The sequence below is a fragment of the Emys orbicularis genome, chromosome 24, assembly GCF_028017835.1.
Source record: "Emys orbicularis isolate rEmyOrb1 chromosome 24, rEmyOrb1.hap1, whole genome shotgun sequence".
NCBI lineage: Eukaryota > Metazoa > Chordata > Testudines > Emydidae > Emys > Emys orbicularis.
In genome coordinates, this window is record NC_088706.1 from 14068882 (window position 1) to 14096694 (window position 27813).

General features: G+C 53.2%; 1 protein-coding gene across 1 annotated transcript; it reads right to left on the reverse strand.

Moving 5' to 3' along the window:
- Positions 1-353: 353 nt before the first annotated feature.
- On the reverse strand, positions 354-7571 carry NDUFA13 (NADH:ubiquinone oxidoreductase subunit A13). Its single transcript, XM_065421960.1, has 5 exons — positions 7435-7571; positions 6686-6764; positions 6337-6408; positions 5049-5118; positions 354-605 (listed from the first exon to the last, which is right to left on the reverse strand). Exons 1-5 carry the CDS (start codon positions 7529-7531, stop codon positions 486-488), a joined length of 438 nt encoding a protein of 145 aa, XP_065278032.1. The 5' UTR covers positions 7532-7571; the 3' UTR covers positions 354-485.
- Between the last annotated feature and the right edge of the window lie 20242 nt (positions 7572-27813).

Sequence of the window (27813 nt, forward strand, 5' to 3'; positions counted from 1 at the left end):
ATAGGCCAGCCCGGAAAAGGAAGAATTATCTGCCTCCCCATCCACACTTTACAGACAGGGAACATAAGGACAGATTAGGGGGCAGATTTAGGAGCTAGCCACAAGGTCACTGAGAAAATGAATCCAGCTCTCTTGAGTCCCAGCCCAGTGGCTTAAACACATGCCCATCATCCTTCCTCCACATTTCCTGTCCCCAGGAGATACATAATTGAAGGCAAAGGTAGCTAATGGGGCTGGACAGAGCTGGGAGCGTGGCACCAGGTCAGCCTGTTGCAGCAGGAGGCTTCATGTCAAGGATGAAGAGCCCAGGAAGAAGTGCAGACAGCTGTTTAGAAAATAAACACACACACACACACATTTCCACCAGACTGTTTAATGTCACACACTTGGAACACATGGCCTTTGAGCACTGCATCTAACAGAGAGAATGCTACCAGTGCAAGAAGTGGAGGAACCAGCGGGCTGGGGAGAGTCCTGGCCGAGCTTCAGACATACCACTGCAAGCCAAACTTCTCGTTGTGCAGCTCATTCAGAGGCCTGAGGTAATAGAGCTCATCTGATGTCGGAGGAACCCAGCGGTCAGTGTGGAATACAGACTCCCCCACCTAGAGAGAAAGAGCTAGTTACTGCAGCTCCCCACGAGTACGCCACTGCAGGCTCCCTCACCCAGACAATGCAGAGCAGTGTCCGGGGGTCCGTGTCTGTGCAGCGGCACCTCGTGCTGTCAAATGAGGGCACATAAGGTGGTGTGGACTTGCTGCCACTCAGTTCCATCTTGAGCACAAAGCAGAGCCTCCACCGCAGAGGGGAAGGGGGGCAGGAGGTGCAGCACCCATAAAACACCTCCAAGAAGTCAAGTTACCACAAGGTAGGTAAATTCTCCATCTTGGAGTACGTGTCCCTCTGGGGGATCCACCGGAGGAGACTCCCAAGCAGCAACTCAATGAGGAGGCAAATCCAAGCCGCTTCAGAGGACTGCATCATCCCTAGAAGCTGGTGAGATGGCGTACTGCTTGGCAAAGGTATAGAGGGAAGACCAAGGTGCAGTCCTACAGATTTCTGTTACGGGAACACCTTTCAGTAGAGCTACAGCTGTGGACTGAGCTCTACTGGAATGTGCTGTCACTCTAGGAGAGGACTGCATGCACCCTAGCAGATTCGTAAGTTAAAATGTGACCCAGAACCCATTTTGACAGTCTTTTGACTGTCTTTGGGTAGAAATAGGTTGTCCCTTCATCCTCTCTGAAAATGATACAAATAGCCTAGGAGAGAGTCGGAAAGTCTTAGTCCTGTCAAAATAGAAGACAAGGACCCTTCTGGCATCTAGTGCACGTAGGCTAGTCTCCTGTCTGGAGGCATGAGGCTTTGGGTAGACCATTGGTAGGCGGATCTCTTCATTAATGTGGCTTTCCAAAGAGATCTTCAGAAAGAGGCGAGGATGAGAACACAGTGTAGCCATATCTCTACGGAAGGAAGTAAATGGCGGGTCTGCCTTGAGAGCAGCAAGCTCTCCCATTCGTCTAGCTAACATAATGACTATGAGGAAGCAAGTCTGGGGGGAGGGGGAGGAGGGAAGAGGAGAGAACAGGTTGTCATTGGTTCAATGGGGCGGGGGGGGGGGGTTCCTCTGGGTCCTGAGAACCAAATGAAGGTCCCAGTGGGGAGCCAGGTTCCCTACAAGGGGAAACAAGTTGTCTAAGCTCTTGAGGAATCTGGCCGTAGAGAGCTGGGGAAAAATTGAGGAGCCCTCAGTGGGTGACTGGAAGGCTGTCACAGCACTATCAGTGAGCTCAGTGATAGACCCAGTCTCTTTAAATCCAACAGGTAGCCTAGGATCTTGGAGAATGGAACCTCTGAGGTTTGAGAACAGTGAAGAGAATTCCAGAAATGAAAGCGTTCCTATTTCTGAAGGTACATTTTGGGGGTACTGGATTTCCTGCTAGATAGGAGAACCAACTGGACCTTATTCGCACAGGTTAGCGCCATGCTCGAGAACCATCCAGGATCTACGTTCTCGGGGTTCAGGGAGGAGTCGGGAGGGATCAGGGTCCCAGAGTTCTGTGATCCTTCCCGATGGGAAGTCAGAAAGGCATTGCCACAGAGGGGTGGAGGACGTTCAAGTACCACAAATTGCCTTGGCCAGGATGGCTCTAGCTCGGATGTGGTTTGATTAGGGTTTTGAGACTAGGGGTGGACAAGCATACAGTAGGGTACAGGGTCATGGTGTTATCAGGGCAGCTCCCAATGAGTTGTAGCTGTAGCCTCCCTTGGAGCAGAAAAGATGACATTGCATTGTCTGGGCTGGCAGAGGTCTGCTTCTGGAATACCCCAGGTCTGGCAGAGGGTACGGATGACAGAATCGTTGAGCTCCCATTTGTGATCCTAATGGAAGTCCCTGCTCAGGGAGTCTTCCAGGCTTCTGGAATACAGCTGCAGACAAAAATCTCAGTCTGATGGGAAATGTACCAGTTCCACAGCTTTAGCGACTCTCGCACAAGGACTGTGATCTTGCTCCACCCAGTCAGTTGTTATAATACACTGCTGTCCTGTTGTCCTGCATTATCCTGACTGAGTGGCCCTGTGTGGTGCGAAGGAAGTTTTGACAAGCATATCGAACTGCTGTTGGCTCCAGAATGTTGATGTGGAGCGTGACCTCTTGTGCAGACTACTTGTCCAGGGCTGGATCCCCTTGGAGGCGAACCTCGCATCCCTAAAGAGAAGTGTCTGTTGTGAGGATCTTTGAGGGGGGAGGGATGTGAGAATGGGGTTTCCACACAGAACTTCAGTGGGTTCTTCCACCACCTGAGAGAGTCCAGAATTTTCTGAGGTACTGTGATGCATTGGGGAGCAAACGCAGACCGTAACCTCATCTGAAGGCATCTGAGGTCCAGTTTCACATGAGGCATCACGAAGGTGGAGGCCAACATGTGGCCCAAGAATTGTACTCAGTTTCTTGAGTTATTTGCAGGCTGTGTTGTATCATCGAGATTAGACAGGACAGAGTGGAGAATCTCTTTCAGGAGACAGCAAGCCTAGAGCGGCTCTAATTAAGTCTATTCTTTGAACTGGGCTCAATACAGACTTCTTCTGATTGATAAGAAGGCCCAGAGACTGAAATAGGGCTAGTACCAAATGGACTCTAGAACTGATCGACCCCTGAGGAGACGGGGGGAGGGGGGTATACTGCCTTATCTGGGGCTGAAGAGGACTTTGCTGTTGGGGATGAGTTTTCCTCTATCTATGGGTCCTCCTGTTCTTGGTTGCTTCCCAGTGCTGAAGGAGTATAAGGTACTGGGTGGGGTGCGCTGGGGTGGGAGGGGAGTTTCCTACAGTGCTTGCGAGTGATGTGCTACTTGTGGGTATTGAAGTCTTTCTGGTTGGTACATCAGACACAGGGGCCAGTCCTGAAGATTGGAGGTCTGACTGCGGTTCAGTCCGGGAGGGTTGCAGTTGCAGGAGTGTGAGCTGTACCGGGGAATGCTAATGCCGAGGTGGTGAGCCTGGTAATGGAGAGGCTTGTTGATGAACTTCTTTGACCTCAGAGCTCAGGTGCAGGGAAAACAATGGTACCGCAGTATGAATAAGAGCCCTGTGCGCATCTTGATGCCAAGAGATGTCAGTCGGTACAAGGTAGATCCCTGTGCGGTCTATTCTCCACAGGCTACTTCCCGTGCAGTACTGGCGGCTTGGAGCTGGCACCAGATGGACCCTCAGCTGTACTCCTCGAGGAATGTGAGGTCTCCTTAGAGTGGGATTTATAGGGTGACCTAGTAAAAAGGTTTCTTCTTAAAAGTCCTGCTTAAAAGGTGCTGCTGAAGCTGCCAACAGCCACGGGAGCAGCCTGGGATATTGAGGCCAATATACAGGCTGGTGAAGCAGCTCTCGCTGGAGCTAGCGAGCACTTCATTAGGAGCTTCAGTCTAGCCTCTATCCTTTCAAGACATGCCTTTAAATCCCACACAGACCTTACTCTTTGATGGGGCGTCTGAGGCAGCTCAAATGCCCATCAGTTTGGGGAAAAGCCACCTGGCAGAGCTTAAAACCCGGGGTCTTCCACATAGCCCAGAGAGGTCCTAGACCAAAAACGGGCTGTGTTCAGACTAGAAAGAAATAAAACAAAGCAGCAAAGGGTAAACTAAGAGAATAGCTAGGTTAAGAAATGTGGGAAGCTGAGAATTAGCAGACATGCAATGGCTCCATCTCGAGCCGCAGGCAGTTGCGAGGGAACTGAGTGGCAGCGGGCCTGTGCCTTTTTATATACCGCTGTTTGGAGGCATGAGGTGCTGCTCTGCGCAGGTGCAGCCCAAAGACACTGCTCTGCATTCTCTGGTGGAGAGCACATGGGTGCACGCGCATCCTACTGTGGAGCACTCATAGGGATACACATTTGAAGAAAAATTCACTGCTGCTGGCTGCACTGTAGCTGCTCCAGGGATAAATAGGAGTTCAGTTTGAGCTCCCCAGACAAAACTTTAGCAGGTGTCTCAAACAGCAGTGACCATCGCAAGGCTGAGACCCTGCATGTCCTGCAAACATCCCCTCGGGCCATTAACATACCATAATCGAGAAGCCCTCAGTTTCCCCTGTAGGCTCACAGAACATGCCAGTCTCTCCCTACACAGAACGCTACTTTTCCTCTAATCACATTCACTCCTGTCCTATGAACCAGGACTCCAATGCAACCCAGCATGACTAGGATCAAGCGTTGATCCCACCCTGCTTGGTATCAGCTGTGCATGCTCTCATTCATACCCTCCCCTTAGACCGCCACCTGGCATTAATGCCTTCCTTCATAAACGCATTATCTGAGCCTGCTGAGAAAACCAAAAGGTAGACTGAACCAGCCTCTTGAATGATTAATTTGTACCACTGGTTATAAGTGGCCTTTGGGATACTCATTACAAGTCATCTCCTGCTGCACTATTGCCAGGAACACTAATGATCTGGTGTCAGTAACGTCCACTAGCTTTTCTCCCACCCCACCCTCCATCCCCAGACTGTATGTTACTCCCCCTTGCCCTCTGCTACTAGCATTGCAAGGTACAAACCTTCCACCCAGGAACATCTTTCATGATTTTGGCCTCCTCCTCGAGATTCTCCCGTAAGAGCCGCAGGGTCCTTAAACAGAAAGAAAAGCCTGTGTCTGGATCAGAAGTCACTGGGTGGCAGTCTCTTCCCTGCACCATGCAGGAGCCAGACTAGACGATCTTTACTGACCCTGCTAGCCCTAAAGTTTGTTTCAGAGGCTATTGGGTTGTCATGGGCCACGTTTTATAGAGGCACAGTATACTATTCTGTTTGAAGTACCCACAAACACCCAGTGAAGTTAACACTGGCAACTGGGGGAGCCTTAACCAACATCTCTTCAGATGACAACAACCAGGTTCACCTTTCATAGGGCACAGCATCCTGGCCCAGCAGGCCTCAAGCTACAAAGAGATACTGTTTTTGCAGTCAAAGATTTTGCTCCTGAAGCAGTTTCCACGTGCGGTCTGCAGCTCTCTCAGGCCTTGCAAAGCAATGGACTCGTCAACCCCCTTTGGAGAGACGAAGCGGTGCCTTGTCTCAGTTAACAGTGATTCCTTCAGCGGAGGAAGGAACCTTGCAGGGCTACAAAGGATTCACATGCAGGGACCCACTAGGGGTACCAAGCTGGCAGAGGTCTTCCGTCAGCATCCAGAGTGCTAGGGGCCTTACACAGAGAGGGCTCTGCCCTAAAGGGCTTCCAGTATAAAAGACAAAACAGAATGTTGGGAGTGTGGGGGGAACAGATACAACATATAAGCAAAATTAATGAGCTCATGTTATGCACCAGCTTTGGCATTTCTAGTCAGCTCCGGCCAGGCTGCTCACTCACTGCTACCCCAATCCCCTCAAACACATGCCAATCCCGGCCAGTAGTTAGGGCCAGGTGATGGAAGGGGGACAAGAAGCAAGGCCATCCCCTTAGGTTCCTCTGGGACAGAAGCATCCCTCACAGCTCATCAAATCAGCAGCTCCAGTCCCACTGTGCAGAGTGAGACAGAACCAGTCCTGCATGGTTCTCTGGGTGCAAAACAAGGACAGCATTGCCCTGTGTAGGGGGGTGAAGCCTGCAGCTACCGGGACATCAGCACCAGCACAGTAAACAGCTGTTCAAGCTATTGAGGTATCCCTGGGTCTTTATACAATAGCTAGTAGGGGCATGACAGTGGCCCAGCAACTGCAAGATCTTACCCTCCTTGACAACAAGGCCCTCCCCAAAGCAAAGGGTGAGCAAGGCAGGTAAATGTGGTGGCATGTGGAGACAGGTACCCTGAATCCAAACGATCAGCCGCAGGGTGGGGATGAACTTACCTTCGATCTGACTCTGCTTGCAAAAGGGGAAACAAAGCGATACGGGTTTCCAGATCCTCAATCAGCAGGCGCCTGGTACCAAAGATAAGGTTTGAAGAGTGGATTTCTTATCTGAGCAGCCAAAGGACCATTTCTGTATCTTCATTTCAAAACTGCCTGTACTAAGAACGCTAGACTATACTACACAGCTCAGTTGTCACAAGCTCCTCAGCCAGAATTCCCAACCTTCTGCAATACATCATCATACTATGCACATACAGGAGAACCGCTCCGTCAGCCTGCGAACGCTAGCCCCTTTCTCCAGTCAGCACACCGGGGAAGAACACACAGCTGCCAAACAGACATTTACCTCCTCTCTCTGTTCCACTTGACCAGGTTGTAGTAACCCAGGAGCAGGCTGCCAATGCCGATGGCAAACAAGCTATAACCTACCAGAAGAAAGAGGGAGATTAACTGGGCCATCCTGGGTCAGAGCTTCCCTTTAGCCTCTCAGCCCCCTGCAAGCAGAGTCTCCTTGAACAGCAGCGCCCCATAAAAAGGTGTGATAACCGCCCTGAAGAGGGGGGACTACGATGGGAGCAGGGCAGTAACAGGCCGGGGGGGGGGCGATCAGGAGTGTGTGTGGAGAGGAGCAAGCCAGTAAGAGCCTGGAAGTGGAGGGAGACGGGGGGGGGGGAAGCAGGGATGGGGGGGCGGTAACAGCCCCGGGGGGGGAAGGGGATGGAGAGTGGGGGAAGGGGCGGTAGAAACCCCGGGGGGGGGGGATGGAGAGCGGGGGGCGGTAGAAGCCCCGGGGGGGGGATGGAGAGCGGGGGGATGGAGATTGATTGGGGGCGGGGCGGTAGAAGCCCCCCGGGGGGGGAATGGAGAGTGGGGGGAGGGGTGGTAGAAGCCCCCGGGGGGAGGGGCGGGGGATGGAGAGTGGGGGGAGGGGTGGTAGAAGCCCCCGGGGGGAGGGGCGGGGGATGGAGAGTGAGTGGGGGCGGGGCGGTAGAAGCCCGGGGGGGGGGCGGGGGATGGAGAGTGGGGGGAGGGATGGTAACAGCCCTGGGGGGGATGGAAAATCAGGGGACGGGGGCTCAACCCCCCCGCACTGACCCGAGAGCCCCCGGCGGGGCAGGTGCCGCTTATAGTCGATGGGTCCGTAGCCCCCCGGGGGGGGCATGTCCTGCTTCACCTTCACCACCGCCGCCATCCTCGCCCCCCCCCGCCGCGCAGGCGCACGTCACAGCTGGCTCGTCACCACGCTCACCCGGAAGTGACGAAAAGACGCTGCGCTGCCGCCATATTGAGGGAACGTGCCGTCTCGTCACGTGACCTCAGCGGCGGGCTCCTCCGCCTTAAAGGGCCTGCGGCGCCACCGGCCTCGCACCTCCCCAGCCAGGGGCAGTTCGAGTCCCGGCCGCCCCGCCCGGCCGCTGCCTTGGCTACAAACAACAACAACAGCAGGAGGCGGGGAGAGAACCCAGGAGTCCAGCCCCTCCCCCACGCTAACCCACCAGTCCCCACTCCCCTCCCAGAGCCAGGGGGAGAACCCAGGAGTCCTGGCTCCCAGCCCCCCAGCTCTAACCACTAGCCCCCACTTCCCTCCCAGAGCCAGGAGGAGAACCCAGGAGTCCTGGCTCCCAGCCCCCCCTGCTCTAACCACTAGCCCCCACTCCCCTCCCAGAGCCAGGGAGAGAACCCAGGAGTCCTGGCTCCCAGCCCCCCCTGCTCTAACCACTAGCCCCCCACTCCCCTCCCAGAGCCGGGGAGAGAACCCAGGAGTCCTGGCTCCCAGCCCCCGCTGCTCTAACCCACCAGCCCCCACTCCCCTCCCAGAGCCAGGGGAAGAACCCAGGAGTCCTGGCTCCCAGCCCCCCCTGCTCTAACCACTAGCCCCCACTCCCCTCCCAGAGCTAGGGAGAGAACCCAGGAGTCCTGGCTCCCAGCCCCCCCTGCTCTAACCACTAGCCCCCACTTCCCTCCCAGAGCCAGGAGGAGAACCCAGGAGTCCTGGCTCCCAGCCCCCCCTGCTCTAACCACTAGCCCCCACTCCCCTCCCAGAGCCAGGGAGAGAACCCAGGAGTCCTGGCTCCCAGCCCCCCCTGCTCTAACCACTAGCCCCCCACTCCCCTCCCAGAGCCGGGGAGAGAACCCAGGAGTCCTGGCTCCCAGCCCCCGCTGCTCTAACCCACCAGCCCCCACTCCCCTCCCAGAGCCAGGGGAAGAACCCAGGAGTCCTGGCTCCCAGCCCCCCCCTGCTCTAACCACTAGCCCCCACTCCCCTCCCAGAGCTAGGGAGAGAACCCAGGAGTCCTGGCTCCCAGCCCCCCCTGCTCTAACCACTAGCCTCCCCTCCCAGAGCCGGGGAGAGAACCCAGGAGTCCTGGCTCCCAGCCCCCCCTGCTCTAACCCACCAGCCCCCACTCCCCTCCCAGAGCCAGGGGAAGAACCCAGGAGTCCTGGCTCCCAGCCCCCCCTGCTCTAACCACTAGCCCCCACTCCCCTCCCAGAGCCAGGGAGAGAACCCAGGAGTCCTGGCTCCCAGCCCCCCCTGCTCTAACCACTAGCCCCCCACTCCCCTCCCAGAGCCGGGGAGAGAACCCAGGAGTCCTGGCTCCCAGCCCCCCCTGCTCTAACCCACCAGCCCCCACTCCCCTCCCAGAGCGGGGGAGAGAACCCAGGAGTCCGGCCCCTCCCCCATGCTAACCCACCAGTCCCCACTCCCCTCCCAGAGCCAGGGGGAGAACCCAGGAGTCCTGGCTCCCAGCCCCCCCTGCTCTAACCACTAGGCCCCACTCCCCTCCCAGAGCCAGGGAGAGAAGCCAGGAATCCAGCCCCTTCCCCGCTCTAACCACTAGGCCCCACTCCCCTCTCAGAGCCAGGGAGAGAACCCAGGAGTCTGGCCCCTCCCCCACGCTAACCACTAGGCCCCACTCCCCTCCCAGAGCTGGACATGCAAGGAGCCCAGCCCTTTCCACCTTCAGAATGAAGTCCAAGCCCCAGCTTTTTGTCCTGCTTTCCCACACTAACAGTGGTCAGCGGGCAAGGCCAGGAACCTATCCATTGGCTGGACAGGATAATTAGTAGGGCTCAACCACCCCTTAGTGGAAAAGCCCTAGAGAATGGAATAGAAAATTATCTCCTCCCTTTTTAATCCATCCTATAAAACGTAATTGAGGATTAATTCCCTGCAGTGGGATGGCCTGCAAACCCAACTGTAAGTAGAAGTTACCCCCTTTCCCTGGTTTACTAGATGCTAGTGGACGGTTACGTCACGCTCTGGCTAGATGGTCTTTCTCCATTTACCACTGAGTCGGTTTTGATACAGCCCTAGGCAATTCTTTGGTTCCACACAGTACTTGTCGATAAGCCCAAAATGCCAGTTGGAGCGTCAGCTGCATGGTGGCCTGGACGGGGCCCACCCGCCTTCTGTACCTAGGCCTGAGCTGAGCCACTGAGGTTTGGTCTCTACAGTGCATGGAACTGTCTGCAAGAAATAACAAACAGAAGCTGGACTCACTCAGGTGCTTTCCAGTGGTTCTCAACCAGGGGTCTGGGGCCCCCTGGGGGGCCGTGGGCAGGTTTCAGGGCGGCTGCCAAACAGCGCCAGTGTTAGACTCGCTGGGGCCCAGGGCAGAAAGCTGAAAGCCCGGTGCCCTGAGCTCTGTCATCTGGGGCTGAAGCAGAAGCCTGAGAAACGTAGCTTCTCGGTACCCCCTGTGGTTTGGGGCCCCGGGCAATTGCCCTGTTTGCTACCTCTTAATGCCAGCTGTGGCTTTTATAGGCAGAAAACCAGATGTTGTGCCACAGGTGGGCAGTGGAGTCTTTATGCATGTCGGGGGGGCCCCCAGAAAGACAAAGGTTGGGAACCCCTAGGCTAACCGAGGCGGTTACAGCGATCTGTGCAACTCAGCCAGTGGCACCTCCGATTGTTCTTTTCCCGGCACTAGAGGGCGCCCCTCCCTCACTGTTATTGTGGGGGACCCTTGGAATTGAAATGCTCCTGGATTTTGAAAAGAGCATTTGAGCGGGCTCCTTGCTAGGCCAGGGGTGAGGAGGTTCCTTACAGATGCCGTGTTTTGGGAGGATGTGCTTTTCCAAGCCTCGGTTACACGCCAATCCGGGTGCTTGGCTAAATAAAACCAGCAGGAGCCACAGGCGCCACCCTCCTGTCTCGGTGGCCCATTCTCAGCACAGGGGGTAAATGTACAGGGCAGCAGAGCCCGGGGGTGGGCAGGAGGGCAATGTCGCTGCACTAATTGCCCTGGTGTGCTGTATACAAGCTCGAAGGCACTGCCTAGTACCTAGTGCTTCTAGTGGATGTTAAACCCCTGGCTTCCCAAGGGAGGTATAGGAGCCCTAGCAACTCAACAGGGAAGGGGAGGGAGTGAAGGAGTCACAGATGGGCCATGGCTCCTCTAAGGGGAATGGCAAAAAAGGGTTAAAAAGAAGGGGGTGAACAGCCTGCATTTTGGGATGCGGGAAGGGACAATGCATGACCCTCACTATGCACAGATCCTAGAGACCACCCTCTCTGTGCTCTGTGCAGGAAGGGTGCAGCAGATGTGGCTGACCCTTGACCCTTCTCCCCCTGCACATGCTGGGGCCCCTCTGCACAGGGATCGACTGGGCACCGTCGCGCCCCCAGTTTTAAGAGCTGCTGTGTTCAGCACCAGAGGTGGCTGCATTTCAGCAGCAGGCAAATGGTGTAGGTTTGTGTAACGCGTCGGGAGCTGGTTGATGACGTTTATATTGCTGTTAAGAGAAAACTGATTTGGAAGCCTGGGATTTTAATGTTATAAAGAGGTTGACACTGTGGGTCCCAGGTGAGCCGTGCTGTCACCTCGCTGGGATAAAGGGAGCTGCTGTGTGGAGGAGACGGGCCTAAGTTGGAGGTTTTGTAAGGGCAGATACTCGGAGCCAGCCCTCGCGCTCTGGCTCCTCCTGGCAGGGCGGAGGTTGTGTGTGCACAGGTGCTATGCAGGCAGATTGGACAGGGCATGGTAAAGCTTCTGCCAGGCAGAAAAACCTGGGTGTGAATTTAAGTTCCTGATACAGCTGAGAAATGGCCACAGTGGGGTCACATCTACGAGCTGCCCCCGGCCCTTGAAATGCCAGCGGTACCAGGAGCGAGGACGGTGTCAGAACAGGACTTTTTGCTGCTTTGGAGTTTAATTTTATCCCACAATGTAGACTTATCTGTTCTTAACATTTTGCCACCCTGTTATTCCTGGCAGCACTTTAAACATAAAGCGGTAGCTCACGAGGGGGCAGGAAGTGCTGGCAGGTGCTTAGAGCAATGAGACCAGGGATCAGGACTGCTGGATTCTGCTGCCAGCCTGGGGCGGGAATTGAGGGCTACAGCAGGAAGATGGCGAGACAGGACTTCTGGGTTCTGTTCCCGGCTTTGGGAGGGAGTAGGACCGAGGAAGTTGGTACGGAAGACTGGGAGACAGGACTCCTGGATCTGCTCCTGCCTCACAGTGTGATCTCAGGTAAATCCTATTAACCACTTTGTGCCTCAGTTTCCCCATTTGTAGAATGGGTCTAATGACATGCATCAAGTTCCTGAGTTCCCCAGCTGACAAGCTCTAGCAAAGGGCAAAGTAGTATTAATGAACCATTCTAATAGCAGCAAAAAACAACGAGGAGTCCTTGTGGCACCTTAGAGACTAACACATTTATTTGGGCATAAGCTTTCGTGGGCTAGAACCCACTTCATCAGATGCATGGAGTGGATCTTTTCATGTATTTATACCTGCTCCTGTATGTTCCACTCCATGCATCTGATGAAGTGGGTTCTAGCCCACGAAAGCTTATGCCCAAATAAATGTGTTAGTCTCTAAGGTGCCACAAGGACTCCTCGTTGTTTTTGCTGATACAGACTAACACGGTTGTCGCTCTGGAACCTGGCACCATTCTAATAATGCAATAGTGAACCTATCTGACAGCTTAGGGGAGGAGTAAGAGGGGAAAACTGCCACAGCACCTTGTGTAAAGCACAAGGGTGGTCAAAACTGGTGCCCGGCCCCCTGCCTAGGGATTGAAGCCAGCAGCTCTCAATAAGTTCCTGCAAGGAGCTTTGACCTGGCCAAACCAGTGGGGGCTGGTGGCAGGTGGGAGTATCCTGGCCGGAGGGGAGGAGCCAGGCTGAGCTGGCCAAGGCAGATGTCACTCTGCACAGCTTGCCTCTCTCTGTGCAGGAGCAGAATTAAAAGGAGCATTCTGCTTGGAATCGGCCTGCAGGCAGAAGGCAACAATTCCCACAAGCAGCAATGGTGCCTGGGCAGGTGCGATCTGCTCCTCCCCAGAGAGCTGCTCCCATGCCCTGCGTCCCGCTCGCCCGTGGGCCGGGCTGTTCACTCCAGGAAACTCGTTTGTGCACCTCCTACCCGTCGCTCTTTGGGGTTTATTTAAGGCTTTATTAGAAGTGTCTGTGGAGCGGCGCAGTGTAAACAGGCCTGTGCGGTGCCTGGAGCAGTGCTGCCCCTCCAGCGCAGGAGGAGAGCCACGCCGCTGCGCCCCTGGCCAGGAGTTCAGGCCTCCAGCATGGCGCAGCAGCGTTCTCCCGCTGTGCATAAGGGAAAGCAGCCACAGCCGTGCCCAGACACACTCCTTCAGGCCAGCTTCCTTAGGGAGCTGCTGGTGCCAGTTCTGGGCCCGGCCCTGCAGGATGTACCATTACCTGGAACAGGATTATTGCAGGGGAGGGAGTGGGACTAAGAATCCTTGATTTCATCTGCTGGGCAGGTGAACCACAGGCAAGCTCCTCCCCCGCATCTCTGCTTTCACCCCCCCCCTTCTCCGCCTCCCCCAGCCAGCAGGCCCAGGCGAGGGGAAGAGGGAAGAACAGGCTCTGTGGCCCATTTGGGCTCTCTGCCAGTCAGCCAGTGACAGGCACCAGCTGTGAGATGGACACTCCTGCACTAGGAACAGGGCTGCTCCTGCTGCTAGACCCCTCAAGGTCTTTGCCACCAGTGACCTTGCCTCAACTGGAGTAAGTAGAGCAGCACCGCAATGGACCTGAATCATCCTCCGCCAGCTCCCAGAAAGCCCTCCCCAGGCCCACGCTGTTCCTCCCCGGGACCCCTCCCCAGCAGCGTCCCACAGGTTGCAAAATTTTGGCTCATCTTCTTCAACATCCACAGTGGTCGTGAGAATGCAAAGACTCGGCTGGCACTGGCAGCCGGGCACCAGCCTCCATGACCACCAAGACATTCCAAGGCCAGCGAGACAGCATCAGGGCTGAGGGGCAGCCCGCTGCAGCTTGATCCAAATGGCTGTGGGGATGGGGGAGATACTTGCCAAGATGCTGCCAGCCCTGAGGTGGTGGTGGTGGGGGGGGGGTACACTGCAAGGTCAAGGTAACCTGCCTCCAGAATCTCATTCATCGCTCCTGGCCCCACTGGGGCCAGAGCTGGGCAAGCGGTCTCCTCGCACCCTTTCTGCTCCAGCACGGGCCCTGTGGTGTGCCGCCCGCTGGAAGAACAGGGGCTTATGCAACCAGCCCTCCCTCCACAGGTTTCCCCTTCCCTTCCAGGCTGAATTCAAAGCCCTGGCTCTCTGAGCCAGCGACCTCAGCCGCAGCCTGGCTGCAGGGGATGATGCAGCTCGAGAAGCCCAAGTCTTCTCACCAGCAGTTGCCGAGCTGCGGAACTCCTTGCCACAGGAGACGAGACTGAGCCCCCTCCGGCCCCTGGCCACTTTTGGGTCAAGCTGCAGGCCTTCCCTCAGTAACCTCACCAGACTGCTCTGGGGATCTGGGCAGAGAGATGAGGGGAAGAAGGGAAGAAGGAGAGGATGGTTGAGAAGGAGAGCAGAAGAGGGGGAAGCATCTGGGAAAGAATAGCTCAAGAGAGGAGCCACTGGGTGCCAATTAAATGAGCATGTAGGGCACTTAGGTGCCACGGTAATTGGCATTTCACACGGCGCTGAACCTGTCAGACAGGTCACTGCTAACCTGGGCTGGCTTTGAACAGCAACCTCCAGGTGAAACTCCCTGAGCCGTCACGCCTCAGTCAGGGGCAGTGACAGTCAGTGGTGGGCGGCATTGCCCTGCGCCCCAAGGGAGGAGGAGTCAACAGCCCTTATGTTGCCCCGTGCCCCCTACTCAGGGCTAGAGCAGCTGAGCCCCTGCAGCCTGGCACGAGGCCCCGGGAGGCCTGGAACCCCCCAAGTGGAGGCTCACGCTCATCCTTCGGGGGGGTCAGAGCATTGACCCCGAGCCCAGGGCTGGAAGGACAGGTGTGGGGAGGGAATCATTAACGCAATGACTGGCTCCGCTTTGATTCGTTTTATTTTGTAAAAGTTCCTTCCTTGGCCACCGAGCTCCCCGCTGCTTCCTCAGCTGGTGATTGTTTCAGAGCAAGGTCACTCTTGGCTTAGCTCTAATCAGGGCTCATAATCGCTCAGCTGCCGCGGACTTAACAACGTTGCAGATGGTCGGACCGAGATCTCGCGTAGCAGACAGGACCGGGTATCTCAGACGTGCAGGCTGCGGCCCTGGCTTCGCCCAGGGAGACGTGGGTTCTCTCCTACTCCCCACGTTCCCCAGCCAGCCAGAGGGCCCCTTGTCTCCAGTACCCCCGAGGGGCTGGAGGTCAAGCACGCACTTTAAACACACACAGCAGCAAAGGTAGCTCTGCAGGGCAGGCAGTGCTGGGAGATGCCCTGCAGCCAACGGCTCTGCCCTCCCCCCCCACCCCCGGTTCCGGTCAGGGCTTCTTGGAGCAGGGCCAAGGCTGGGCCCATGCTGCAATGGGAGCCAGCCTCCACTAGGGGGCAGGCTGAGCTCACCCAGCTCAGCAGGGTTTCAACCCCCCCAGGCCGCACGGCTCCAGTTACGCCCCCCCCCACCCCCCTTACAGCATCCCCCTGCATTGTGCTAGGCCCCCTGTGCCTGGCTGAGATTTTATAGATGTCACTTCTCCCATCCCCCTGCCCCCATTTCACAGGTGACAGCTAATCTGTGTCACTGCCGTGCCCGAGCGCACTGCGTTAACGCTTGCACTGCCGGCGTGCTCCAGCCTGCCAGCTGAAGGAGGGGTTTCAAAAGGGGCGGGCGAGCATAGGCCCCCATACTCGCAGCAGCCAAAGGGTTAAGCTCTAGATTTCACCCTCTCCTACTGGGCCACACTGCCCCTTGCCCAGAGCCTGCCTCCTCCCTGGTGCCGCTGGGCCCGAGATGGGGGTGCTGCGACCTGCCTGGCCCTCTCCCGCGTTTATCCACTGGCTGGAAGAGCAGTGCAGAGAGACCGGACTGGAGCCCAAAATGATTTATTGGCTTAATCTGCGGGAGGTTCCCTGGAGGGTCATTCCTCAGCTGGCGCTAGTGGCTCTGTGTTTCAATCCTGGCTGTGACTTTGGGAGGGGGGAGCCTGGGGAGAACTGGCAGCCTGACTGCAAAGGACTTTTGTGCGCTTGATTCCTCCAGCGCTCCTGGGCTGCAGCTCCAGGGTGGGGCAGGGCGAGGGGTTGTGGGCGCCTGTGGTTTTCTTCCCCTTCGGTGACGTTGCACAAGCAAGCAGCCGCCTCGACTATTTCCCGGGTGCGGGAGGGAGTGTTGGGAAAAGTGGGGGAGGGTAAAGGCTTAGCCCTGTCTGAAACTGTAGACGGGAGAGGGAGAGGCAGGCGGCAGCGCCTGGGAGCCCCACGGAGTCACATGCTGTGCAGAGCCTGGGGTGGCTCTGCTGGGCCTGCCCTCTTGGCTGAAGTACAGGAAAATGGAAGGACAAGAGAGCAGCAGTTCAACAAAATGGCTGCAGCTGCCAGCTGCTGCTGCCCTGGGGCAACCTCTGGCAGGGAGGGGCGAGGGCAGGAGCAAGGCCTCCAAACCCCTGCGGTGACACTGATGGCGCTGCCTGGCTTGCTGTGCCAGAGGATGTCAGCCCCACTCGCTGTCCTGAGCTTCCTAGGTCATGAGTGGCACGAGCGTAGGGCATGTCAGCCCCCATCACACACCAGGGCCAGGATCCCGGTTAGGAGCGAGATCGGTTGGCAGCACTGGGGGTGGAAGCCCAGAGCTGGAATAACCACGGGGCTGCCGCTCCGGATCGAGGTGCATTGGCAGAGCGGGACGCTGACATGCGCTGGGCCAAGCTCTGAACAACACCGGCAGCCTCCTACGTGCACGAGGAGCGAACTCCAGCCGAGAACGCAGGCCTCAGCCCCGAGAGGCTTTCCAGGCTGAATTAACTTGCTCCTCCGTCAAGTTAGAGCTGCTACTAGCCCAGCTCATTCTCTCCTGGCTGGAGCAAAGAGGAAAGAGCTGAGAATCTGTCTGTATAAAAACCCTACAGCAGGGACTCCCCGGCCCAGCCCTCGCAGAGGACACAGTGCTCGGGGCTGCCCGCTAAGGCGTTTTGCTTTTAGTAGAAGGCATCAGTGTGGAAAAGCCCCATGCAGGAATTCAGGTAAAGGAGAAGTTTGTAGCCAGCAGGTGGTTATACATTGGTCTGAGAGGAGCCTATTGGCTCAGGAAAACCTGTCTTAGTCCTTATTTGCCCCCCCCCCCCTCCGCACATGAGCACCTCCCATCATTAACAAGCGTAGCCTCAGTGCCTTGGCCGGGTAGTGGCGGCAAATAGAAACCCAGAGAGATTAAGTGATTTGCCCAAGCCTGCCCAGGGAGTCAGTGGCAGAGCCAGCGAATTGAACCCAGCCCAGTTTGGCGGGGAGAACGCTGTGGGCCAGGCAAGCAGCCTTCACCTCCCTGGCACAACAGGCCGGGCGCAGTGTGTTCCCTGAACTGGATGTACAATTCCCTCACTGTGCAATAGGATGAGACTGACCAGCCCCCAAGCACGCAATGCATGGGCCACTTGCAAATGGCTCAACCCAGGGGAGGCAGCTCCAGTTAATGATTCACTGGTGAGCTGACAGGGCTGGAATCATGGTTTAGTTTAACAGCTGCTGTAAGTTATGGCGTGAAGCAGGAACTGCTACCAGCCCCGTTGCGCCGGATGGCAGCTGAGAACCAGGAAGTCATTTTTCTTTGTCTAATAGTCAGGAATGGTTTCCCTCCTCCCTACCTTTGGAATAACACCCCCCCCCTACACACACACACACACACACACACACACACACACACACACACACACACACACACACACACAGCCAACCCCTGTCCAGGGCTCACAGTAATACAGAAAGGCAACATCAGGATCTTTGGGTTGGAGCGAGAGAGGCAAACAGGGGAAGAGGTTCACAGACCGGAATCGCGTCAGAGGAACGGGTCTGGGCTCCCGGCATCTATGGCTCCATTCATGGTTAGCAAGAAAACGTGCAGTAGCCCTAGAGTGGAGGAACCACTTTGATTCAGTCCAATATAGGAAATAACAGGCCCCGTTGGCACTAGCACGGAGGCTGTTTGATCACACTCGCACTGTAAAAGGGCCTTAAAAGGGGAGACAAGGCCCTCCGCATCCCCCTGCCTGAGGCTCCCTTCAGCTTGTCCAGAGCAAGCTTAAGAGCTCTGTGCCAGCCCTGCTCCTAGCCCCTTGCCACAGCTGGGAGATCTGGGCACTACTGGAGGCACTGCCCTGGGCTACCCGCTGCTTCCTAGGCTCCCAGGAGGTAGACAGGCGAGTGCTCCGTCTCCAGCAGAGGCATTTGAGAAGGAGCTGAGGGCGGTTCTCCCAAGCAGCCCTGCACGGCCCGAAGGTGGATTGAATGCACGCACAGGCCGAACAGAGACTGCGAATGGAAAATCTCCGAGTGCGGGCTGGAGAGGTGCGTGTGGGCCTGAAAGAGGGTGCAGCAGGCATGGCCCTGCCCAGCCCCCGGCTGCAGGGAACACACAGGTGACTTAACACCCCTCCCCGCACCACTGACCCCAGCGCAGAACAGCGTCACTGAGAAGCAGGCCACTTACTACCACCAGCCTCAAACTGGAGTGAGGCCACTGAAGTCACCGCAACTATCTCAGTGTAAACCAGGTACAAGGGCCTTATTGGAAATCCTGGTCTAAAGGCCCCTCCCCCAGCCCTGCGGGAGGGACCACTGGACCCGGGAACCAACTGAACTCAGGGAATGACTTGCCCAAGATGACCCAGGAAGTCTGTGGTGGACCAGGGAATTGAACATGGGTTTTTCCAAGTCTTAAGCTTGTACACAAGCCGCTGGACCAGGTACAAGGGGAGGTGTCTGACCTATTGACTGCAGAGAAAAAGATACCAAGAGAAACCCTGTTCACTTGGACCCCCTTCGCTCTTCCCTCGAGTAAGTTGCAAACAACCTAAGAACTGTATGTCCCCAGTAAAGGGCAATGAAATGACTAAAAATAAGTTATTCAATGCCTACGTGTTGGCTTATTGTGAATGCACGACTTTGTGCCTGAGACTGAAAAAATTAAAACGCATCAAGCCCTGACACAGAAATTCAATAGCCCCTGATCTTCGTGGGACCTACGTAAACACCTCAGTTGCCCTCCGCTGGCCCGGTTTCAATTGTTGCTGCAAATACTAGGTCCAGTGTTTTTCTGAGAAGTTGGAGGACGGTGGTGGAAGTTCCTTCACACGGCTGGGGAGAATCAAAGCCAAAGGGCAGTCCTGCTTGGAAGCGTGATTCGAAGGAGGCTCCATGGGAATTGCAGCCTGGTGATTCCAGATTTGATTTGCTCAGTTTACAAGTAGATATTTTTGGTAAGTGCTAGCACCTCAATCTGCCCGTGGGAGCTGAGAGTCAAGCTGGGTTCTCAGGAAGGAAGATGCTGTAGGTAAGGCCAAATTCTTCTTCAGTCTCAGCTGTGCAGACCCAGTGGCATTGCCCCACAGGTCTAGGTTCATGAAGCCTCCTTGCGCTGCTGCAAGTTCTGTGCCCACGTCGCTTCACTCCTCTGCGGAACCTTGACGCAGGCACTCCAGGCAGGGGGGGAGCAAGACGCAGCAGCACCAGCTTGATTCCTACCTTGGCACTCGCGTTTCCTGTGGGGCCCCTTGGTTTCTGGGTTGGAGGCTGAATACAGGCTGGCTCTGGGACTTTGGCGTTTTCCCTTGGAGGGAAGCTTCAGTCAACAACCTGCAACTACCCTGAGGGGGTTAAGTCATTAAATGCTACATTGCCATCGCCCATTCCCTTTGTTTTCCTCCTCAGCCTGAGGGAGGGAGGTGACATAAGGCAATCCTAGCTCCTGATAAAGCTCATAGGAGGTTAAGAGCTTAAAGAGCAGGGGTAGGGAGAGGAAAGGAACTAGTCCCCGACAGCAGGACCTTTGCCTGCCTTGTGCAGAGCAGAACCTTGCAGCCACGCCACACAGTGTCATGAGCTGGGTCCTTAATTTTGTCTCCCACGCCAGCCCAGCCTACGGCAAGCCAGAAGCAGATGGCGTGTCCCGCTGGGAAGCTCTCCAGAGCCAGGGCGTGAAGAGGAGGGCATTGCACGCCTGTCAGAGGCGTTGGCCAGCTCCAAAGTGCAGAGAAGGTGGTTTATGGTCCAGGCAGTGAACTAAAAATCAGTGGGGGAAGAAACATTGTGTGACCACAGCAGATCCAGTAGCAGAAGGAAATTTCTTACGGCGGGTGAGTGTTTTCTGCACCCACATGGAGACTTCACTTTTGCGAGGGGATCCTGGTGAAAGCCAGGCGGTCACTGCCATGACCCTGCTGTCTTACACCTCCACACAGGGTTCGATGGCTACTCGGGTTTTCTGAAAACAATGACAATGCTGCTAATTCCCATGATTTTGTCATGAGTCACGTGCTTGTTTTCCTTAAAGCCCCAGCTCCTGGAGTCAAGGGGATATGTGATGATTTCAACCTTCATTCTTAAAGAAAAATGAAGTTTCCAGCCCTCTTGGCTGTGCAGAAAGCTTCAAAATGTAACCCTGGTGCACCCTAAAGGCTCAAAAAGGCGGCAGCAAATCTATTATTTTTACATAGGCTCACCAGAAATTGTGAGATTGACTCATGATTTTTGAGCATTTGGGGATGGCAATACTGCAATTAGACCCTAGGTCTCGAGACCATTGTTTGCACAGAACAACTGCTAAGAGGAAGAGCATCCTCCCTTAAAGAGAGAGGGAGAAAAAGCAGAGAGGTTGGTTAATCTACTCATTCAAAGGAAAAAGGCTCCTTTACCAAAGCAAGTCATCTTTGATGCTGTTGCATTTGCCCTTCTCCATTGAGGACAGCTGCTTTTACAGCGTTAATTCACTCAAAGCGCAGTTCTGCTCCGAGAAGGGACTTTGGAAGACACGGCATTCCGTGGTTTTCCAGCCTTAGCGATTTCCCAGATCAAGTTTGCTCCAGGAAGAAAACACAAAAACCAAACCCACCTTTTGACTTGTAGCCTTCCAGCCCAGCCACTCAGCCTCGGAGCTGAAAATGGGGCTGGGCTCTGTCATTAGCATTGGTGAGAATATGGGTCAAAGTGCTGCCCCCTTGTTCCAGCTGTGTGAACCCATTCAAGGGAATTCACTCCTGCACCTTTCCACCTGCTAAACAGGCAAAGGGGCTATAAACTGCCCAGATATTTTGGCAGGCCCCACAGATGTTTTGCAGGTCGATGGTGCCCATGCCAGAGGTCTCAGTGCACAGGGCCTTCTGGACTGGGCGGTCCTGTACCTTGGTGATTTTGCATCAGTGCAACGGGTGAGAACCAGGCCAATATTCAGAGCACATTAGGACTTCTGCCCTCCCCGAGGGATGTTACAGACTGGTCTGGGAAGCATAGCTGTTGAGCTCTCAGGGAGTGCCCACCTTTCAAGCTGTTTTTAAATTAGGTTTTCAACGCCCATCTTGAAATAGTGTTTCTGTTACAAGATGGATCCGATGAACTGGGGCTGGCTCCCAGGGTAGGAACTGAAAACTAAATTCAGCTTGGTAACCTTCAGATCCTAAATACACAGGGGAGCGAAGCTGGGAGTTGTTTCGCTACAGTGCAACAGTTTGTTTTTGTTTTGTTTTTTTTAAAAGTTGGCTCCAGTTCTGGAGGGTTTAGTCCTAGAATGTTCCTGCTTTGGAGAAGTGTTCCAGAGTCCAGAGCTAGCCCTTAGCAGAGGCGCAGGGGAGCATCCTGCTTGCTAGGAGCCGTGAGTTCAGACGATGGTCACATGGCTGAACATCACGCGCGAGTTTCCATAAGCATGTGTTCCATTTCTGCATTGTAGGAGATGAATGCAGACATTCGATCAGGCTCCCCAGCACTGCCCAAGGCCATTAGCCCTGGTTCAGTTCTCCAGCCAGTTCATTGCTACTCCTGCATTTCCAGAAACCCTGCATGCTTTACAAACAAGGCTATTGTCAGAGACAGTGCAGGGTGTTTGTGTGTAAACAGGCAGTGTGTTTATCAAATGTACTTGGAACTAGCCACAAACTGGAGGCCAGACTCAGCTCCCGCCTCTAAATAACTGTTGAATTAAGGATAATTTGGGTTACACATGGTTAATTATGTACACAGTAGGTTAAATTTATCCCTGTGCAGAGGCCAGCACAAGGGGTTTAAACAGGGCTTTAGCCTTGTTCTGGGCCCTCTAAACTAGGGTTAATTTCCCTCCTTATGCATAGGCAAAGGAGAAGGAAACTCGTCTTATTCTTTTCTGACTATTGCTGCAAGCAGTAAGAATCTCTGCAACCCCACGCACAGGGGAGTGCTCGTCCAGTTCAAACAGATTTTAAACTGGGCTACTGCGTTGAAAAGGGGAAAACGTTATTTCGCTTTTCAGAAGTAATTCCTTAAAATAACTTTGTAAAACTCTTGATCCTCTGACATTTCCTCCTCATTAAAAAAGCAGCACCCTTTCACCGTAGAAATGCAGTGACTGTACACAGAGCGAGAAGCTTGCTGTAAGTTTAAGGAAGATGCCGCCTTACTAAGCAGCAGTTCAGCATTCGATCCCATTCCACTCGCAAGGATAGTCAGCCTAGCTGGGTCTTGACCATCAAAGTTTGACCTTACGGTCACTGTGAAAATGTACACCTCACATGTCGCTGTAGAGCGGTAATTCCTAGAGGCCCCAATGAGAAGGCCCAGTTTGCAAGACAATACACATACAAGCCTCTTCCCTGACAACGTAAGTAGGGTTGTTAGCCTCATTTCTGGAGATGAGTAACCAAGTGACTTGCCCAAGGTCTCTCAGACTGTGGGAGAGCTGGGAATAGAAGCTAGACCTCCCAAACGCCCTAACCACAATTCCTGTGCATCAGGTCTGAAACCTGTCAAGCGGGTTAGGGGAATACTCAGGAGAGGCCAGGACGGGGAGCTAGTCTCCCCGCTTACTCTTAGACGGTGTCTTGGTCCTGACTTGGACACCAGTGTGGGGAATACAGAAAAGTCAACTTGGGGAGCGAAGGGTTAGTGCTTTCCTGGCCCTAGCTCACAGCTTCGTTGTTACACAAAGCAATGTAAAGTGTTGTGGGGCAACTTCTACTGCAGGGGTTCTCAAACTGGGGCTCCCACGGTTATTACATAGGTGGTCGCAAGCTGTCAGCCTCTACCTCAAACCCCACTTTGCAGCCAGCATTTATAATGGTGTTAAATATACAAAAAAGTGTTTTTAATTTATAAAGGGGGGGCACACTCAGAGGCTTGCTACGTCAAAGGGGTCACTGGTACAAAAGTTTGAGACCCACTGTTCTACTTGCTCAGTACCGGCCAAGGGAAATCGCTCTCAAGGGGCAGGACTAGGAATCCCCTTGGCTGTAACAGGCTGCACCCTGCCCTAAGCAAGGTGGATTCTCCACCAACTTTCTATAGGGGCAGCTGTGTGTAATGGGCTGATGCAATTCTGGCCTGTTCTTGCATGGTAGCAGCATCAGGCGAAGATCTCTGGCACCAAGCCAACTGTTTAGAAGATTGAAACAATGCTGGAATCGCTGCATCCAAAGAGATGCCAGCAGCAGCAGCAGCTCACAGTACCTGGCGGGGAACTGTGGAAATCTAAAGCAACAATTGCACGATCCCATGGCGTGAAGGACCTCGTCCTCATGCAAGCTGTCCCGCTGGCTGGCTGAAGAGAATCTAGCTGTGGGTTTAGCATCCATTCTGGCTGTTGGATTGTTTTTACAATAGGCAGAACCCTTTTGTGTTTGCTAGGAGAACAGGGCCCTTGGGGAAGGGTAAAGGAGTCTGTGAGATGAGGCACTTTAAGCAGTTTCCCTGTAGAACTTCGCTTGTCCCATACAGTTTACCCCCTGCAGAATCCCAACTAAACAGCAGCTGGGTGCATCAACTTTTTGTTTTTAAGGAGGTTTTAAAACCTAATATACAAAAAAGTTGCATTTGGTATTTCAAGGTTTCCCTGGGGGGCAGGTGACGGCACTCCACTCACGCGGTCTGCCTTGCCCCAGCTTCCTGGAGCCTGGGGGCTGGCGGCAAATGAAAGCTACCGGAAGTGAGGGGAGAGGGCTGCCGAGCAGAGGTCCTGTTAATGCTTTGGCGGAAACACACTGTGGGCTGGCTTGGTTGGAGCAATCCACACGCGTCCTGCTGTCAGAGACTTCATAGAGGGCTGCCCGCCAATCCCAACCACATCACCTTTTACCAGTTGGCCTCCCTGGTCTGCCTGCAGCCACGGCAAACAGAGGCAAGTGAACTGTGGAACTAGGGTTCCACCCAGGGGCTCTGGGGAGGTCACAAACCTGAGCTGGACTTGTATCCAGGCTGGGCCTGGTTATTGCATGGGCTACACGGAGCAATTCAGCCTCCTTCCCCCACCCCCTCTTTAAATTGCCTCTGGAGCAGCCCAGCCTTTTCAGTGCTGCCCCGACTGCTGCACTTGGGGTGGCGGCATCAAAAGGCCTCTAGTTTTCATTGGCTGAATTCTGTAACTCCTCGAGCAATGCCCCACCCCCGCACTGTAACTTTGGAAGGATGATTGCACTGGGTTTAACCCTTTGGAGGGTGGCAGTTTCACCTGCACACTAAGTCAAGGTTTAGAGGGGAGATCATGCATATGCCCACAGCGTCTGAAGGATGGACACACCTCACGGCTTTTCCCACCTCTGCTCAGCTGAGGTATGATCTTCCTGATGCTTGTAAACTGGCTCAGGCTACTATTCCTGCCTACCAGCTTCATATGTTACCACCTTCCACGACTTCACTCCATGGATCAGATTCCTAATGAGGGGGAAGAAACCTCTTTGCCTGCAATAGATCTTTTAGCAGAGATTTGTGACCTGCTTCCCTGCAGCCTATCAAAGGGCGACGTTTTACAGTAGCGTGGCTCTGACCAGGTGCCGGGACTTTATGGCACTCTGAAGCCAGGCGGCTTTACCAGCTCTGGGAGGAGGAGGAGGAGGAGTCACTGTGTGCACAGCCCTCATGATTATCTACAGTCCCTAGAGTAAAGAAAGGTCCAGGGAGAAAGTACAAGTTGAGGAAATTGCATAGGGGATGGAGAGGCAAGGCGACCCCAGGCTTTCACCATGGTTTGAACAAATTCTTCCATCTTTCTCCTTAATCGCTGTTCAGTTTCAAGAGTGACGTTACACTCCGAGAAAGTACAACTATTACCGTGGCAGCAAGTAAATAACTTTCCTTGGTCTGAGGCATCTCTGGAGACAAGACCAGGGTCTGGCTCATTGAAAAACAAGCATCATTGGAGGCCTCCCTGAGATGAAGTCTCCCCTCTTTGTAATAAGGTGAAGTTCCCAGTAGGTGGAACGTACTGTCTGAACAAAACTTTCCCTGGGGATAATCGTGTCCAGGCACAGAAATCTCAGCTATTGGGAAGCCCTGATCCAGAGTGGTGTGGAAAGCAACATCCAAAAGTGCACGTCAGTCTCCTCGACCTCTTCCTGTTCCAAGAACTGAAAGTTGTCCAAGACTTTGGCACTGTTGGCTAGTCTATATCAGTCTTCATGAAGATATTTGATATTACTCTGGATATAGCCAGATTAATTTTGCGATTGAGAGTCACTCTGCATGTCCGAGGCAAGACCAATGAGAAAGGCTTGATGACACACGGTAAATCTGAGAAGTGTCAGGTGAGACGCAGTTACAAGCGTTTAGTAGCAGAGATCCAGGTAGGAAAAGCCACTGAGTACATCTGCTAGATGGTTTTCAGAGGATCCATTTAGGTCCTCTGTCCCCCATCACAAATAGGCATGCTGCATAGCATAACCCAGCTCTTCCAACGGATTATATGTGCAGTGAAGTGATGCACATTCCAGCTTGTATCTTCTCCAGATCAAGAGGCAGCTGACCTCAGACTCAAGGAAATGGCTTCCAATAGCTGCTCTGGGCTGCAAGAAGGGACAGGGAAAGACCCATGGAATAAAGAAGTTAATTCACCTATGAGCAAGGCGACAAGGCCACTTCAGGAACGTATTGGAGTTGTGTTTAGAGTCTTTACTTTAGCTCAGTCAAAAGCCTGAATGGACCTGAAATAATTTCACACAAGTTGGGGGGCGGGGTTTGGTTTAAATTATGGCTTTGATTCTCAAGCCGGAACTGAATGGCTTATTCCCTTCTTTCAAAGCATGACTTTCTCCAAATAAAGTGCAACAACATCCGCCCCCACCCCCAAAAATCACCATTCTGAGTTTTGCTGCAGTGGAGGAGAACTGAGCGGCAGTGGGACTGACCTCGTGGGAATACCAATGGCATAAAAGAGGATACCCCAGACATAGGGCTGACAGATCTGCCCTGTGCCATGCCCCTCACAGCCCCCAGAGTGTAGGAGCATACCAGAGGGAAGCAGAGCACCCTGGATTCTGGTTCTTCTGATCTCTCATGCTCCCTGCTGCCTCCAGAATTTGGGCAGTATGAAAATGACAGTAATTTCCATACCATTCACAACCCCCCTTTCTGGCTGAACTGAACTCAGCCAGAACGAAGAATCAGGTCAAAAATCCATAATGAGGGGGAAGAAACATCTTTGCCGGCAATAGATCTTTTAGCAGAGATTTGTGACCTGCTTCCCTGGAGCCTATCAGGGAAGCAGGTCTCGTTCAAGCTTGTAAAAAAGTTCCCCCCACCCCCAGGAAATTGGGATTTTCCCACTTTGTTTTTCCTATTTTTTGGATTTATGGTTTGAGGGTTTTTTTGTTTGTTTGTTTTTTGGTGTTTAAACAAACAGCACATAATTGGAAAAGTTTTGATACTAAGAAATAGTAGGCTATAATTTCTAATGTGAATACAAAATTTAAAACTATTCCAAGAAGTTAAAAAGAGGGAAGTAATGAACTCATACAAGGTTATTGTCTCACTTTAGGAACAAGTTAGAGCTGTCTAGAAACCTAGAGGGCAAGGGAATGGATGGAGCCATTAGCGATTGGAAAGAAGAGCATAGCTAGTGAGAGGAATTCATGGAAGACAGGACAGTTGAAGTAGGAATTTTGTCCACTTTTAAGAGTCCTGCTGTAATGCTATCCAGCCCACCTGTCTATGGCATTAGCACAGTTTGGTCTCATCAAAATTTAAACAGATGAGGCACTGAGAGGAAGGTGGGGGGAAAACCATGTATAGGCATCCAAAAGAGTGATACGTAGCATTGACTAGAGATGTGTTTTACTTATAGAATTGCAAGTTGTCAGCAGGGTGGATTTGATTTAAATCACTAGTCAGGAAGACTCTATTTAATCCTGGTTTTCTAAATAAAAGTGCATTCTTGTTGGTTATAACCTTAATACACATTCTTCACAACTCAGATAGACGTAGGTTTCATTTTTAGAAGGTACACATGATACATTTTTAAAACAGATTTTGAAAACTTTTCAGATTAGTTTTACAGCTATATCAGAAAATGAAGGATTGTTTGGTTATTTCATTTACCAAAGGTAATTGAAGCAGATATTGATGAAGTCATTGGGAGGTGAACTATCTCCAATTCAACAGGTTAATCATTAATATTTGGAGGATTTTCTTGCCATGCTGTACTAGGAGGAGATCACCACCAGACAGACATTTAAATTGGTTTATTTAACTAAAAACAACATTAAGTATTCTGGATTTTTTTCTTCAACAGCAAACATATAATATTTTAACAAAACAATCATATGTCCCTCCCTTCTCACATTTATCTCCAGACTTCTTCTCCTTGTCCAGATCTATTCCGCCCCCAGGAATCTTCTATTCATTGAACTTTTTGAAACTTTGCACTTTTAGAGGTAAGGGATTGACTTTGTGTACACAAATCTGCACAGGGACAATAGAGTTGAGGTCTGTTATTTCTCACCTCTATATATTATTTATTTAAAAACATTTTTGCTGTTAATAAGCATGTTACCTCTGGAGACACAAATCCACAGTTTGAGAACTGCAAAATGAAGCATTTCTGATAGTATCTTCTAGACTGAGCACTGAGTCCCATTGGGTAGATAGAAAGATTAACCTAAATAATCTATACAGAAGCCCGTGGAACCCCATAAAATTGGGTCCCTAATCCATGAACTATTGGAACTCATTTACAAAATTTTTTTTAACACATTATATGAATATATTGTCTCATACTATAGAAGTAGAATTTATAATCCCTATTCCATGATGAGATATCGTTGAGCTATAATGTAGCTATCTTTAGATAAAATGTTTTTTGAGGGAAAAAAACCTATC